This window comes from Watersipora subatra, chromosome 1, assembly GCF_963576615.1.
Source record: "Watersipora subatra chromosome 1, tzWatSuba1.1, whole genome shotgun sequence".
In the NCBI taxonomy this organism is placed as follows: domain Eukaryota; kingdom Metazoa; phylum Bryozoa; class Gymnolaemata; order Cheilostomatida; family Watersiporidae; genus Watersipora; species Watersipora subatra.
This window is the reverse complement of record NC_088708.1, coordinates 51,041,676-51,059,698: the sequence shown is the minus strand read 5'-3', so window position 1 is coordinate 51,059,698 and position 18,023 is coordinate 51,041,676. Positions and strand designations below refer to the sequence as shown.

General features: G+C 33.8%; 1 protein-coding gene across 1 annotated transcript in view; it reads right to left on the bottom strand.

Annotated features, from left to right (window-relative positions):
- Positions 1 to 18,023, bottom strand: part of LOC137385989 (voltage-dependent calcium channel subunit alpha-2/delta-3-like) — a 43,730-nt gene that overhangs the window by 883 nt on the left and 24,824 nt on the right. The window contains exons 19-29 of the mRNA XM_068072631.1: positions 15,705 to 15,827; positions 13,633 to 13,802; positions 11,994 to 12,172; positions 10,506 to 10,639; positions 8,934 to 9,015; positions 8,398 to 8,450; positions 7,541 to 7,596; positions 6,931 to 7,156; positions 4,858 to 4,904; positions 2,357 to 2,452; positions 1,313 to 1,458 (exon numbers count right to left, since the gene is read on the bottom strand). Coding sequence (XP_067928732.1) covers positions 1,313 to 1,458; positions 2,357 to 2,452; positions 4,858 to 4,904; positions 6,931 to 7,156; positions 7,541 to 7,596; positions 8,398 to 8,450; positions 8,934 to 9,015; positions 10,506 to 10,639; positions 11,994 to 12,172; positions 13,633 to 13,802; positions 15,705 to 15,827 — 1,312 coding nt within the window. The remainder of the gene's footprint in view (positions 1 to 1,312; positions 1,459 to 2,356; positions 2,453 to 4,857; positions 4,905 to 6,930; positions 7,157 to 7,540; positions 7,597 to 8,397; positions 8,451 to 8,933; positions 9,016 to 10,505; positions 10,640 to 11,993; positions 12,173 to 13,632; positions 13,803 to 15,704; positions 15,828 to 18,023) is intronic.

Sequence of the window (18,023 nt, the reverse complement as noted above, 5' to 3'; positions counted from 1 at the left end):
AGTTGAATGCTTCAGTCTAATGGATAAGCTCAATGTCTCGAGAACTGGAGTTGTCAAGTTCAAATCTTCTGCTCAGTGGACTTTTCATTACTAAAACTTCATCGGTATAAATTATCATTTGTACAGTTACAACTGTACAAATGCTAATTTATAACTGTTCGTTTGTACAGTTATAACAGTACAAATGAACAGACACTTAGGTTTATAGTTTATAGCATTTTGAGCAAGTCTGGGCACGTATTTTTCTTCTAGTAAAATTTTCCTTCTAAGAAATTAGTTCAAGCGGTCTGAAGAGTGAACTGTGGGTTGACATTAATGAATGGCGGGTGTAATAAGTATGTGCACAATCATTCCATAGTATGGCAAGTAGGCCATTTGCCGTAGCGCAAAACACAAGGGTCTGCAGAACTCGAGTTTCTGAGTTCAATTTTAGTGCGAAGGGTTTTTTTCATTCCGAAAACTTTATCACTGGATGCACAAATGACGAGCAACAAACATTTATGTATATACATGTATCTATATATTGCAATTTGGATAACTTACTCTGGTCTAAATCTTTACTATAATGAGAGCCGTTATTATAACATAGGCCAGCATTAGAAAAAATAGTGCGTCATGTTCTCTCATGCAATCATGATTTTCAGCATGAAGCGTGCTATTTTAACCAATCGTCATTATAAATTGGCAGTTGTAATAAGTATGTGAACAATTATTCAATAGTATGGCAAGGATAGCGTAGCATATTGGATACCATGCCTGTCTGTAGAACAGGTGTTTTTGAGTTCAATGCCAGTGTGAAGCAGGTTCTCATTTTTAGATTAAATCGCCATAACTGAACACACGAACAACAGACAAGCAAACACTGAGATTTATACATAAGGTATATTTAGAGGTATGTATAGCTTTTTATTGGCATTGGTAACCCTCAACAAAATGATGTCTTGTTGATGGCTAAGTGAATGTATTAAGCAGACCCTTCCTTGTGCTTGTTGAATACTTACAAAGTATGCTGGTATATGCATGCATGAAATATTTATTAAAAATGATCGCGGTGGAAATTGGTTTATATAACTCTTTCACAAGCTTGAATTTTTAAGAGAAAACTTAAAATGAAAAGAACATACTGACAGAATGAACATAATCAAATACATTTTATTGAAATGTAGATACTCAATGCCGGCACTCCCATCCCTCTTCTCCCGATTAGCGTAGTCATTTTTAAAAAAAACTTAACGATTAAAGGCAGGAACTAAAGGCGTTTTTAGTTTTTATTAAGTAATTTTAACCAAACAAGTAAAATTAATTTGCAAACCTCTTCATATTTAATTGGTTGATTATTGTTGCCATATTGTATGTTTTGAGAGCTTTCATAGTTCTGTGTTGTAGGGGGTTCTCTGTATCGTTTCATCACATCCTGAGAGCAACCATCATCTAGCTCATGTTCTTCTATACATGACTGTACACATTTGTTAAGGAGCATTGTGAACAGCCGTGAGTGCCATAAAAATTTTAATCAACCAATCAGAGCTACTATAATAACAATGAAGAATAAAATCTAAGGATGGCTTTAAAGACTGAGATACTGCCCTTCATTGAAGGGTGGTAATGCTATGCACCCTTCTTCATTGAAGGGTGGTAATGTTATGAACCGTACTTCATTGTATCCTTTGCTTCAAACTCGTAAATGTAAAGAGTTTTGCGATAGGGATAAAGTGACCCATCACCATACCTATCAAGGTCTCACTATTTGGGATCAGCGTATATAAAACATTGATTTTGAATTGCAATTGCAACTCCGTGCATTAGTTTTATTATCAATTCATTCTCAGCTATTTTACTTTTGGTACACAAGTTTTTCTGAGAGGCTTTTTGTCTCATGATGTCACAAATGTACATTGAAGTTGTTGATAATGTACAGACAATCCCCTCATATCTAACATGTATTGCTGATTTGTGCAATCGTCTCTGCATTCTTCCTCTTACTTATTTACACAAATGCTTGCGCTCCGTTTACGGTCATAAAAATGGTTCAGGCTTTATGCACGTTAGGCCTACATATTTAATCTTTTTAAGCGAGCATCACTATTCAAGAAGAGGCTACTTACTTTTCTGTTCTACTGACACACTTTATAATACCATCACCATTACATTTAAGTCAATGCTGGAATATATCAGTTACTCAAAAAGTTCCTTCTCTAAAAAAGAAAAAAATGCGACAACTAGTTTCATTTTTTGTGTGTTTCTTTTCTTTAAATTATGTCTTTAATGACAGATTATGAAAAGCCCTTTTGGAGATGATATTGAAGACAAAAAAGTTGAAAAGAGCATCTAGCAGTAACTAGATGGAAAAGGATATCATCATCTTGTTCATCACATCTGCAGCTGCTCTCCAGCACCAGTAGGTATAGGTTAGTATGGGTCACTCTTCGGGCCAAATATGATCTTTCACAAAGTAATAAAATAATGTGGCATTAGCACCTCAATAAAACAATTACAGAAATTAAGTTTCGAATTACTCGTGTAACAATGGGCAATGACCAAAGAGTCTGTTTACAATTCAGCTAATTAAACATGTCAACAAATAATATTGTCAAATATTACTATAGTAGTCATTATAATGTGTCAACATCAATCTGAGATTGAAACATTTGTGACAGTACCATATCAAACTGAAAATACTTTTTAAACCAAATGCTATAAAATAGAAATTTGTTATCAGTTTGAAAAACAGATTTTAAACGGTACTCATACTTTTTGATGATGAAGTACAGTGCTGGACAAAAGTTTAGACTCATTTTTACATTTCTCAAGGACCTTACATGCATTAGTTCAAATTGTCATACACAGATCAATTTTAATCCTATCAAGGCCATTTTTGGTTCAAAATAATGCTGAACTCTTACTGATTACACGATACATATTAAATAGTAATATACATATTACATAATATGATTAAAGTATTAAAAGATTAAATGACTAATTTATGTAGAAGTTGTAAAGCAAACCATTGCCCTCTACAGAACACAACTCAATATTAGCTGATTACACCAATTTAGAGTGTAGAGCTCATAACTTCAGGATTGTTACTAGAAACACTAAATTAACGCCCAAATAACATTATTATTAACTGTTACTACACCCAAATAACATTATTAATAATTGTTACAGAATATTAGTAGGAATGTATGTACCTAGCATTGTGCCAGACAAACAATAACTTAACTAATTATAAATTATATTATATGTAATATTATTTATTTTAATTTATTAGTTTTAATAATATTTTAATAAATATTATTAAAAATAATAATAGTGGAAATAAGAAATATAATTAATTTTCTATGATAATTATATTGTAATTAGAAATATAATTATATTTCTAAGTATAATATAATAAGAAATATAATTAATATAATACACAATAAGAAATATAATTAATTTTCTATAATAATTATATTATAATTATAATTGTATTTCTAAATATAATATAATAAGAAGTATAACTATATTTCTTATTAGATAATTGTTTATAAGTTATTTAATAAGAAATAGTTGAGCTGAAAAAGTATTGTGGGATTTTATAAATTTTATAAGTGGCCAAGTGTAAACTTGGGGCAGGAAAGGAAAAATTGAAGTTCATATGAAATAAAGAAATAGCACTTTTTTGCCTTCACCCTCTAATGTATGCGCCAAGTTAAGCAATACATGCAACCTAATTATTACTTTCACATTTGGCAGAGAGTTAATATACTGAACTGTAGCTGCAGTATACTACACTATATTAGACCAGGTGTAGTACCAGCTATCATACGATAGACATGCAGTCTTCATAAAAACTTTTAAAAATTAGAAGCGTTGCCGTAAAGATACACAAACCCATAGAGCACAGAACTACTACATGTGAGAAATATGCGACTCCAGCACAAAGTGCCACATTCACTTAAAACACTGCAACGTTTGGTGGCCTGAATATAAAAATTATTTGTTGTCCTTTTTTGGGTTGTAGCTGACAGAAAAATTTTTTTGTGAAGTTGAAGTGAAATGGTTTCTATCAATTATTTTACTTTATAAAATTATGTTAATAGAAAACATTTCCTAAAAGGCATGACGCTGTTACATAAGCAGTGCAACAAATAAAAGCTGATCCTTACACACTTCATGTGGGGTCAGAAATATGTTGTATGCTAAATCAGGTGGGAATAGAAACTGTAATTATTTTGCAAACAATATACATGCAATCATACAGCAAAAACCTAAACTTGGCTTTTCGGGTTTTCGTTTTTTACATATAGACATATATGTAATCCAAAGCATTGAGTTTATTATAGGCTATAATTTGAGCCTCACTCTGGAAACATTTAAAAAGCGTTAGACTTGCATGCTGCATGATTTTAGCACAATTAGGAAACTGAAGCTTAAAATCTCATCAAATAAATCAAGAAAGACTGATTGAGATTAAAAGTTGCAATAATCAGTGTCATGAAATGTTGAAAAAATATGCAGAGTTTTTTGTGCTGCCGTAGTGCTAAACAAGCAGTGACTCATATGAAAGTGCTAAACTCTGACATCGGAGCGCACACACACACACATGGCAACAAGCAGTGACGCATATGAAAGTGCTAAACTCTGACATCGGAGCACACAGACACATGGCAACCAGCAGTGATGCATATGAAAGAAAGCCTGATCTAGCTAATGAACTTTTAAAAATAAGTATGGGAAAACTCAGCAGAAGAGAACCAGATCATGTGGTTCTTTCGAAAGCGTGTTGTGCAGAGAAAGAAAGATAAAAAAAGGGTGTCATATAAAACTATTAGGAAAAGAACAGAAGCCAGAGAAAATAATGTTAATACTTATCTTTCCTTATCTCACAGACTTGAGTGCGATTTAGCGTTTCGTCGACACTAGAGAGAGGAATAGACGAACAAGATTGACTTGAGACAACCACAACAAATATCATGCTTTTCACAAATAAAAACTGATTCTATTTCTAGTCATTTGACAGGGTTTATACTTTCAAACTTAACTTTGCATCGAAATGGCCTGTATAATAAATTGCATACGCCAATCAATTTCAAGGTACATTCATGTGACCTAAAACTGTTATGCATTTCTTTAATGGAAGATTTTGTAAGGGGCTACCTAAGAGTCTAGCTTGGTGTTGGGCATTTAACACTTTTAAGCCTGGACCTGAGATAATTGGGGGTGTAGTTTTTCTATAAAATCCTACACTCGAAAAAATTCTGCTGCGTAGATTCGCTTTGTTTTTTCCCACTTTTGGCTAAAGTAAAGTTACAAAACTTTGGCTGTATTCGGTGTAATATAATTTTAGTATAGTTTTAAATTGATTGAACCACTAATTCTTGAGATATCATCAAAATACTTATGACATTTTAAAAGGACTGAGAAATTCCAAACTGCTGCTGCCAGGACATTACTTTCTAATGACACAGTCACACTGATTAAAGTTCTTGGTAATGAAGGCTCAAAACAGAGACACGACAAGAAAGTTTTTTCTTCTCAGCAACAAGAACTTGACACCAAAACTGGTTGTTTTTCTATTCATGTAAAACATCCACCATCTATTAAACTCGGTCTACTGCAATAATTGTTTCTTCAGTTACCACTAAAACACCTCTTTTTGAGAGAGTGTATAATAAGAACTATTCACTCCATTTGATTTCTGTTTGTTTCATCGTTTTATATAAGCTTGGAGCTTTAAAATGGTATTCAGTTAAAAAAACTTGTACTATCTCAAGTACTTTCACAGTTGATGGAATGTTGTTAGTACGGTCTAGGATCAGAGTACTTGCTTGTACATACATGTACACAACTAGGTTTGAATGTGTTAACACTTGCTTTCGTCTACACAACCTATTAGCATTTACATCTATCAATTACGAGGAAATGTAGCCTTATAGAGCTATGTTGTTCTATATATATAAACCAACAAAATAAGATTTTATTTGTTCATAATCTTCAGGCTATGCTACTTGGCACATATAAAGCAACGACAAAAATCACCAATGACATAGAGCCGAACGCACAAGCATATGATCAAAGAACAAACTTGACTAAAATAAAAATAAAAATGTGAAACAAGCAAAAAAACATAAGCAACACAACATAGAATTGTGCACACCTTACCGTTCATGTTTGCGGGTTGTTACCGGTAGGCCTTATATTCAAGTATACCTACCTGATAGTCCTGATGAAAAGACTTTATGAATACAAAATTTCGTTCCGTCATACAATTACCTTGTTGAAACATTGGCGCATGCACATACTTTGATGTGGTTAGAAATGGGTGCTGCCGATTCTGTGCTAACAAATGGTTTACTGAGTTGATGGCATGAAGATAGGTAGATCATATTCTTAACTTTCTGCCAGTGATTTAAAATAATACTCGAGCTACTAGGAGTCGTGGGTTCCATAGTGTCGTAAGATATTGGCGTCGTTTCCTGGCCTACAGTATGTAAGCATTTGTCAAGCACAGTTACGGGGACATGCGTCACACCACCCTGACTGGGCACAGACAGCTAAGAGCACCTGTGTCACACCACTGACTGACGGTAGAGTTTACCAGCTGAACAGCATTTAGCTTAGTCTAACAGTCACATTTTTGTATCAATTTTTCAAATGTTCGTTAAATCTGTAATAGAAGTTGATTGAAGTCTGGCGAACTTATTATAATCTCTTTTACTAGGTGATTTTTTTGTTTTTGATCACACTTTTTAATTTTTTTAATAATAATAAGGATAATTAATCAGCTGGAAACACTACTGTCGGTCTAAAATAAAGCGCTGACCATAAAATGAAAAGAAAAAAGGTGGAAACTGATAGTCAACTAATATAAGTGGAGTTGAAATCAAATGAACTGAGATTGTTGAAAGAGCTGGTTTGTCGCGTTCGCGTGCCACACTTGCTTACAATGTAGCCTCTGTGTAGGAGTTATTCGTCTCAATTCCTGCTGCGTTGATAGTAGAGTTCCTATGCACCTTGCAGGAGCGGCAGTTTTCAAGTTGACTAGACGATGACGAGGACGAGAACGACTCCGGCATGTGTAGAACCATGTGCAATTCCGTAGTTACATATTTCTGTGACGAATTGGGTGCCACAGGAAAGCTAATATTTGATGATGACGATAGGATCTCGGCTGCATGCACAATGAGCAATTTGTTATAGATAATCAAAATAAAATTCTGTCTCATTTTCTATCAGCTTTTAAATTTTCCCTAGCTATAAAAAATCTTTAACTTGACCATCACCTAGTCATTGCTTTTAGTAACGAATGCATATATCAATAAAACCCTAAAGCTAAAAGTCGAAGCTGAATGAATAAGGAACCTAGTCTATCAAATACCCTGATAAACTCTAGAATGATGTCGCATGTGTAGTTATCAACACTACGAATAACCAGAGTTGTCTCCCATCATCACTTTTGCAACCATTATTTTGTTCAAAAACTTTACAAAATCACTACCATGTACTCTACTCACAGTAGGAAAAAATGGAGCAAGGTTACATAGGCAGCGCTTACCTGTTGCATAGCACAGACTCTGCCATATATCATATATACTAAATTCTAGAAGAAATCTGCAACAAAAAATTAATGCCTTTCATCTACATGACAGGTTCAGAGGGTAATAAATTAACTGTATAAATTGCTGTGAGAATTATCTGCTCCAGCACTTGCCAGCAGTATTAAATTTAAAAATACAGCGTAGATTTTATTTCCCAATCTTGGTCAAAATGAATGTCTTGGTACATTTTTAAACAATTGACATAACAAACAAATTGTTATTTCTCATACCAGATACAATACGGATAATTTTATTCGCTTGACATGTGAAAATGTTTGGTTTTTATATCAAGTAATTCAAATGTATTGATTGAAACAGTAAGTTACTCAATTTTACCATTAGACTTGTTTTTATAACTAAACAACAAAGTTTGGCTGCATTCAAACCATGCTCGATGTTATCAGAATTTCTGTCTTTTTTGTAATTTTTTTGACATGCCATGAAAAACATAATTTTGTTGATTATTACTAATGCCAATAAAAACTTATACATACAAATTCTAGCCAGTCGATTATAATGAAAGGTTATACATAAAATAATGAGCATGTACATGTATCTACTCCTTAAATTAGATGACAATAAAGGATTTTCTCAAAAGGACAAAGAAATTGTAAAATATTGAACCACTGTGAAGTTGATGTAACCATGCAATTAATTTGTGTGTTTTTGGTTTTACGGAACAACTCAATTGCAACTTTTATATGGTACAGCACTTGTCCGACATCAACTAGTAACACTATGCACATATACATGTACTATATGGGTGTACACTGTACAATACCTAATTGTACTATAAGTTCATAAACATACTTACAAGGCTGTTTTTGTTATATACCACCAAAGTATCTTTGATAGATATCTGAAAGGCTATAAAAGAGAAAACAATAATTACATATAATGCAAAGATGACACAAACTGAAAATATAAACAACAAATCGAAAGTAAAACTTAGGTAGCCGATAGACCTCTGCAGTCCATATTCACTGGATCAAAGCCATTTTTGTGATGCAGCACAATTGGTGTTAACGAATGTATATTCACTACTTCATAATAAAATAAATAAAATAATGCATAACCATTTTTGTTGGCCGTTTCGCTTCAATAACAATATATTAAAAACCATGTAATAACGTTTGTTCATAGCTACGATTGGGTTTTTCCATTGCCTATGTCTATTCACGAGTGATGAAATTAACACGACAAGCCTCTGGTGTAAATAGGTGAACCTTCAAATCACCTATAATAGTGGAATGTTTAGTTAACTTGAAGCTGTACAGCGTAATTAAGAACCAGCTGACTAACGAAACAGTGAGTGAAATACTAAAGCACAGAAACTGATGAAAGACTCACATCTAGTAAGCTAGTGGCTGAGCTTGACTCCTCTGGAGGCTTACATATAGTACATAATGCTTGATAGTCAGTCACAGCTACCCTGTAATGTTAACATCACAAAATTGTTACCATTAACTAGTTATACAGGTAAGTGTTAACTTACTAAAATAAACAGTGTTCGAAAGATGTCGGCAGCAGTAAACAGGGATGCCTATTATATCATTATTACTATTATTAATTAGTGGTTTTAATCACAGTCATTGAGGTTGGTTGTGAATGAGCTCAGGCCTTATCTAAATACCAGAAGCTTGTCATTGTTTTCTTCTACTGTAGAGTCTTACTCATTATTATTGTAATTATTATTATAAGAATAATTGTTATTATTGTGATTCACATTCCCGCATTGTCAATTGTTGGAAACCAAAATCTCGTCAAGGTCCTCAGGTCACCAAGATATTTCGTTCGTTTAATTTATTCACGCACTTCCACATCAAGCTAAATATTATTATTGTTATTCTTAGTAGTCAGTTAATCGCTGATGAACTGAAAAGGTGTGACAACTCTCATGAACTAGTGTGTGTAGATATTACTTGTATAAATACATAACATAAGGAAAAAGAGATATACAAAAAAAATTCATCATGGATTCCTTTTTATTGGACACAAGAAAAATGTAGCCTGCAAATACATTTGCAGGGTCAAAGTCTAATTTAAGTTTTAACATGAAAATGCGTTTAATAATTATCAAAAAAAAAACAAAAGCATGTTTGACTCATACGTTTGTAGAAAAAAATTGGTTTAGTAGGAGTAGGAGTTTTAAAAAACCTCATAGTAACAAGATGAGTGTATGAAAACTGTAATTGCAGACTAAGGGCATCTCTACCAGCTGGAGCTAAGGAGTTATCAGCTCAGCTTTTGTTGTAATTTTTAAGGGAATACTGATTCGACTGCAAGGGAATGCATTTTCTGATTCAATTTAAAATCGTTACATTGTACATAGTTATACTGGAGGTCTGCTTATCCGTGTGACCTAACAAAGGCAAGTCTACAATACAAGTTTCAGAATGAGGTTAATTATTATTAATTTGCATGAACTACAGGCTTTACTCGTGAATTGTCTCCCATTGAAACACATATAAGATGATTTGTATTTGCCCTTTTGATTGCAATTTTTTACATTGCTAAAAACTTACTGCCTTAATTAAAATTTCCCATAAAACCTATTACTTGCAGACAAAGTTCAAGTTTTTATCAAGATTGGCGTGAATTAAAACCATTCACAATCTTGTTGCTTATTGAGTGTACCTCGCATACACATGGACACAGACAGAAAAAAGAGATAAGCGCTGGTGCAGTTACAGGCTCAACTAGATTATTGGCTAGCTAAAGCTAGATGATCAAGATTGTCATAAGGTTGATGATGCGTTATTATTATTATTGCGTTATTGAGGTATAACAAACTATTATAAGTTTTGCAAAAGTGTCAACTTCTTTTACAGGAGTTTAGCGAAATTCTCATCACGTCGGGTAACGAAAATAAGCAAAGATTGTAGCCTGAAGTTTACTTCAAATGAAGTAGCATAGACTTACTCTTTGAACATCCCTTTATCTGTCATATCGTGAAGCACTTCGTAGTCAATGTCAGAGAACGGTCTGTTGAGATGACTGCTGTCCTCGGATACTATCACATACGCGTTCTCATCTAGCAAGAAGCAGTCTACATCCTGTAAACCAACATACCGGTTAGAAACTTCCACCAAGCTCATCAATATTCCCAATCAACTCTGTATCAATAGTTAAGCCAATTAAAACATCATTTTCAGAGTTTTGATGTTTTGCTTCACAGTAAATCACTTTTACTGTAATGAAACTACTCGGTAAGAAGGGGTGGAATTGTTTATAAAAGACCACTAACATCAGGACCACAAACTTCTTATCAGTGATTCCCCTCATAACATCAATACTTTTTGATAATGAGTTTTAAAAAATTAAAGAGAACTTAGATCTGCTGCAAGTACTACCAACTCTTTTGAAGCTAAAAATACAAAAGCGTTGAAATGTTAGGAACACCTTAAGTGTAAAATAGGTGCTTATTAACATGTAAAAAATGAACCTTAGAAGGTGCACTCAGCTGTGATGTGAAAAAACGAAGTTGGACCAATCAATTTGTTGCTTATTTATCATAATAAAAAGGAGCAGACGACTCATTCCTTTCATTGTTGAATTTCTCTATATTTTAGCCAACTAAAAGCTATATAATGCTAAAAGTATAATAGCTTCGAAAGTATACAAAGTGGCATCATCTAAGCCTCAGGTGATGCATAGAAAGCACCTGGATGTACAATAGTAAATATGATTCTGGCAATACTGAATTTCTTTAAACACTAATAAATCTTAGAATTTTTTTCTTTTTGAATTTGTTTGATGCAATGATTGGTAATTGACTGGTAATTGGTTAAACTACGATAGTCCAAAATGTCTTGCCTAACAATTGTTAGTCCTTCTGCATGGAGCTTGTTCAGAAGGCCAGTCCCAATCATGTAGGCTTACTCGAGGCAATGCAGGTGCGTTTATACTTGACGATTTTGTAAACAATTTGACAGTTTCAATTGAAGTCAAAAGTAGCCACTGTAAACAACCAGTTGCTCTTCCTATCATCTAGGCTGGGTTGAAGTGATAGCAAATTGACAAATAGCAGCAAGTGATCGTATTTCTGCATTCCAACATTCCTCCTTTATTAGTTTTGCCCTGCATATATTATTTTTGGTCACACAGTTTGGCTCACTAAACATTTATTTTTTTTAAATGAAATGTATACCGTGTGTGCAGTATTAATTCATACAGTCACTGGCTGTTTTATACTGGTTTTTAATATTCAAAATAAATAATGATTTGGTTGAGCAAACAAGTGAATAGTATGCCATCTTCCATAGTAAAATTTGACAAGTTCACTCCGTAATTTGTACACCACAATTGGCCCCCAGTACTTGCACCCTATGATATACTGTTTACTGCTCAAAATACTCTTATAACTCGGAGAGCTTTGAATAAAGGAAGGATGAGCTAAGATAAACTCACCGCCAGACTGCAGTTGATTTCCTGACAGTCTATATGCTGCCTGCAGATGGTGGTTATGACGAGCATCATTTCTAACAGGCTCTCATACTTGAAGCTCAAGCCAACAGCTGCATACATGGTCAAACCGTCTTGCATATAAACTCCCTTGCTTGCAGTCACCGTTGCATTTGTATAAGTCTCTGCAATACAGTGCAATGAATAGAGAGCGCCATAAATTGAATTTGCTGGCAAAATACTGTCAAAGTATACTTACATGTAGGTAATTTGATTTGATATGCTGATAATTTTCTGAAACAAACTGCCTCCTATGAGCAAACATGCACTATTTATTCCCATATGAATTAAACTTTAAAGCACTGATAAAAATATTAAAATGTTGCTTTGGCGAAATCAAAGCCCAGGTAAAGTCTAGTGGTGACCAGCCCTTTTGCTCCTTAGACAAACCTATACACCTGTATTGTGGCAATGTGCTACGTATACACCTGTATTGTGGCAATGTGCTACGATTACACCTGTATTGTGACAATGTGCTATGTATACACCTGTATTGTGGCAATGTGCTACGTATACACCTGTATTGTGGCAATGTGCTACGTATACACCTGTATTGTGGCAATGTGCTACGTATACACCTGTATTGTGGCAATGTGCTACGTATACACCTGTATTGTGGCAATGTGCTACGTATACACCTGTATTGTGGCAATGTGCTACGTATACACCTGTATTGTGGCAATGTGCTACGTATACACCTGTATTGTGGCAATGTGCTACGTATACACCTGTATTGTGGCAATGTGCTACGTATACACCTGTATTGTGGCAATGTGCTACGTATACACCTGTATTGTGGCAATGTGCTACGTATACACCTGTATTGTGGCAATGTGCTACGTATACACCTGTATTGTGGCAATGTGCTACGTATACACCTGTATTGTGGCAATGTGCTACGTATACACCTGTATTGTGGCAATGTGCTACGTATACACCTGTATTGTGGCAATGTACTATGTATACACCTGTATTGTGGCAATGTGCTACGTATACACCTGTATTGTGGCAATGTGCTATGTATACACCTGTATTGTGGCAATGTGCTACGTATACACCTGTATTGTGGCAATGTGCTATGTATACACCTGTATTGTGGCAATGTGCTACGTATACACCTGTATTGTGGCAATGTGCTATGTAAACACCTGTATTGTGGCAATGTGCTACGTATACACCTGTATTGTGGCAATGTGCTATGTATACACCTGTATTGTGGCAATGTGCTACGTATACACCTGTATTGTGGCAATGTTCATGCACATTTGAGCCACTAGCAATATGATGCGCAAATAGTGACAATTCGTTCCTTAGCTATAGAAAACCTTCATCCAAAAGATAATTTTTTTCCAATGTATGAGCACCAATTCTAATAGCTATTTGCACTTTGACCTGAGTGACAAAGTGACAACTCTTAATCAACAATAGTTGCTCTTTGATTTTAAATGAGCTCAAATACTTATATAAAATTAAATAAAACTTATGTTGTTCATTATATATTTTCAGCTAGAAAATAAAATTTTTATCTGCAACAACGGATAACAGTGGATGAATGCATCTGTAAATACAGAATGTACAGCCTTACCTCCTTCACTGTTGGTCTCCGATGGCTGTACATCGAATATCCAAATATTCTTTTGGGCAACTGCTGTGGCAGCCCTCATGAAGTAGTCAGCATTTAAATTAGAAACAGATGATTTCTGTATCATATTGCATGTTCCTTCCTCATCAAACTCAGATGCACCAGTGTGATATCTGAAATAAAAGTCATTACTTTTTGCTGTCCTATGTGTAACCAGATGTTGTAGAACAACACAAAGCTCTACAGGAAATGCTTATGATAGAATAGAGCTTATAATGGTGTGTATGTACGTATGTACGTACGTATGTACATATGTATGTACGTATGTATGTACGTATGCACCTATGTACCTATGTACGTATGTACGTACGTATGTACGTATGTACATATGTACATATGTATGTACGTATGCACCTATGTACATATGTACGTATGTACGTATGTATGTCTGTATAACTTTTAGTTGGCGTTGGTTATCATCAACAAAATTATTTTTTTCATTTGATGCCACAAAAAAGAAATAAAATTAAAAAATAGAAATCCGGAATTATTGAGTGAGTTGAGTAAAAATGTTTTAAAAGTTGGTAATCTAATAGTATTGCAGAGGAGTTGGGATAGTGAATTGAAGGTTGTTGTAGTAACAGAAAGTTCATAAACTGAAACGTACGATTGTGTATGTAATATGTTGGTGTCACGAAATAGAAAGCGGTGTTTGTCATATATGGAAGAATAAATACAAATATTTTGGGCTTATTTTACACAGAATTTTGAAACCTGCGTAAACTATGCCCAGAATAAAATGGAAATGAAATAGCTATTTCTAGTACCCTAGAAAGGTTATAGGTAGCTAGACAAAGCTTGACACTACAGAGTTAGTTTCTAGCTAAAAGCTTATCTGGAGCCTTAAAATGAGATTTGCTTTATACATCTCCTACAGCTAGTTTATTTTATATTTTATAGATACTGTAAAACATTGATATATATATATAACATTGTGAAGGGCAGCAAGTCTTGCAGGTAAAATGAGCCGCCTTCGATATTAGCATACAGTTTCAACAGTCGAAATCTGACAAAGTAGAAAATTAATATTAGTCGCAAGTATATAATATTAACTGTTTAAACTTTGTTACTAAAACTTAAACTGATTTGTTACTACAGACGAAGCAGCCAAACTATCAGGTATGGCATCAAATTGTTAAGTAGTATTAGGATTGCAGAGCCTGAAAGAATTGCTTCTTTACCAATCTATGATTGAGTTGGATTTGTGGTTGTATCAGATTTAGAACTACTCAAAGCCCCTTAGATACCGCTAGTGTATATTCATAAGCTATCGTGAATTTTATAGATTTTATTGTTTTGCGGCTTACTGTTATTATTTATATTATTTTTCTATCGTATCATATTGTGGGTCGCTTGATCACAAAGCGTTAATATTTCCAATGAAATGTATTATTCATTTTCTGTGCTGCAAACTAAAGCTTTGAATGAATAATGGTTGTTATACAGCAATTATTAATTCTAATCAATTCTTCATTAATACCATCTCATTGAGCAAACGGACTTCTTCATATTTGCTTCCACTTGTTCTAGAAACGCTGAAACAAGCTAAAATATTAGCTAGCCTAAGCTCCCACTTGTTTAGCACTATGTAAGTCTTATATAATCCGCACTATGTCAGCTACCTATGAGCAGCAACCCGTGTTATTTTCAATTAGGCAGAAAATTTCTGATAACTCTCTAGGAGTTGCTTAGTTGGAAAAATAGTTGTAGACAAAAACTCACTAAACATTTCAGTAAGTTACGCAAGTATTTGATAGGCATGAAAACGTTACCAAAAAATTAAAAAACACATGAAAAAACACTTGGAAATACCACAAAAAGGACAATCACTATTTTAATCACAAACAAAAATCTTTCTGCCCAAGCAGCAGAAATAGATAGCCTGTGATTAATAAACTTCTAATATTGTAATAAAGTTGAATGCTTTATAAAAATTTTGAGAGAAAACATACTAAAATACAATACAGATTTCCTAACACATTCACCAGAGCACATAAAGACTGACTGTTGTTTACCTCGTCACTCCCGATCTTGTTCCCAAAACTTTCAGGTCGACTTCGAGCATTTTCTTGCCTGTCGTTACTCTATTATGTAAGTCACAAGTGTTCTTCTGTTGACCTACTAGGCCTTCGCATGACCTAAAAAATTTAGAATCGTTCATCGCTGTAGGGGTATGAATATAGAATTATCTGATAATAATCAGATAATATAATATTTTATAGCCGGCCAATCTTAAAGTCAGTAGCAATGCTCTGTCTCGGTTACATTAGACTACCAAATTACTCTTTCTATTTATATAAGTCTTCATTTATATTTTTAGTAGCAAAAATAATTAAGAACTTGAATGAAGATGTTTCTTTGGTAGAAAGGTTGTTTTAGTTACTGAAGTCATTACAAGTAGAATTTTAATAACTATTTATATTTTTGTTAATGTAATTTATACTCATTACCATTTGAAACATTTGTAAAATGGTTTCCCATGGCTATAACATGCTTTTGGATAGTGTATTACAGATTAAGCTAAGAATCTGAGCACTGTACAGTATTAGTCTACTATATAAAATATGTATAGATAATGTAGCTTAATTTTTGCTTTAAATAAACTTTTAGTAAGTCATTTAGACATGAAGAAAATTAAATTGGTAACAGGTAATAGCCGCCTTAGCGAGCGATTTGGAAATTTTGAGGCGATGTATGAATGCTCCAATAGCAGCTAAATGATGAAAATATCTTTTGTGGAAAAATATTATTATTTGTGCAATTTTTATTATTTTCATCAAACTCACACCATTTTAATATAAATTATAAATCAATATGTAGCAGAAGTTAGTCAAATTGGGAGCAGAAAATATAATTAAGTTGTATCCACATGTGACCAACTGGGTTTGCTTAAAATTGGATCTTGTACACTGTACAAGCTGGTCTGTTAAACTCAATTCAACGAATTCAATTCATCAACTAACAGAAGCTAATCAGCAGTCTTGAGAACTCCATTAAAGCAAATGTTTAAACCAATTTTGGTGCTGCCTGATCTTCAAAAAATACCTATAAGATGACCAAATATGATTACAAAACATTCTATAAACTAATTTTTACACTTTTTTATTTCATAAAAACTATCATGTATGTGCAGAGTATGAGAGGAAAATGAAGCTACTAAAATGACCATCGAGCGAAATAAAACAAAATATGGCAAACTAAAGAAGAGAGCAGACAATAACAAAAAGAAGGTCTACAAAAGACTGTCTACGCACAACATTGTAGAGACTGCGAATTTCATGTAACCATACAGCCCTAGCTAGCTTAGACAATGAATACGTTTGCATGCGAGTACATCTAAATGCAGATATTTGAATCACAATGAATAGTACCTGTCTGGCTCTTCCGAGCTAGAAAATCACAAAATACACCGAGTTGTGAGATCCAGGTACATATATCTCTCGTTTATTCCAAACAGTTTGATTTTTATTTATTTATTGTGAACACTACAAATGGTAAAACTACTAAATGCCCGGACAATAAAATAATTATCCAATGAATTTGGGTAGCTTAAGCTAGTAACTTAAGCTAGTAACTTAAGCTAGTCTCAGACAAGCACTGAGATACAATATATATACGGTATATACAATGTATATACTAGGTGAATGCCCGGTGTTGCATGGGTAATAAAAAAGGTTTTTGTGCAGAAAATTTATTTTTAATCAACATATTCAACATTTACCATTCTAACTTTTAAATGAAGGCGTTTGTTTATTTCTGTCAATTGTGCTATTTATGTTTACTGTGTTTATTTCTGTGTAATTCATACGGTACCAACTGCAGTGCCTACTACAGATCTACAGGTATACTTCTGTCAACTGTGCTATTTATGTTACTGTGTTTATTTCTGTGTAATACATACCATACAGGCTGCGGTGCCTACTACAGATTCATACTGATTGCAATAGTCTTGTTAGCTATATGAGTTTAAACGTTTTTCTTCACTTTTGGGCATGCATTATCCTTTTAGTGAGGCACCATGGATTTTTCTTCTGGTATGGCTTTACACATAAAACTAGCTGCACTGTTTAACATGAAGCCATAAAAGATTGGCATGTATTACAAGTATATGTGCTAAATTTATTCCATGGTGTAACAAGTCGGACAGTGTAATGTATTAGATAAATAGATGTCTGCAGAACTGGAGGTTGTGAGTTCAAACCTGGTTCACAGTGGAATTCTCATTCTTAGAATTCTATTGCTTTAGCTGTACGGACAGACGGACAAACATTAAGATATACTAGGTGAATCCCCAGCGTTGCCTGGGTAATCAAAATCTTTGCAAAGAAAAAATA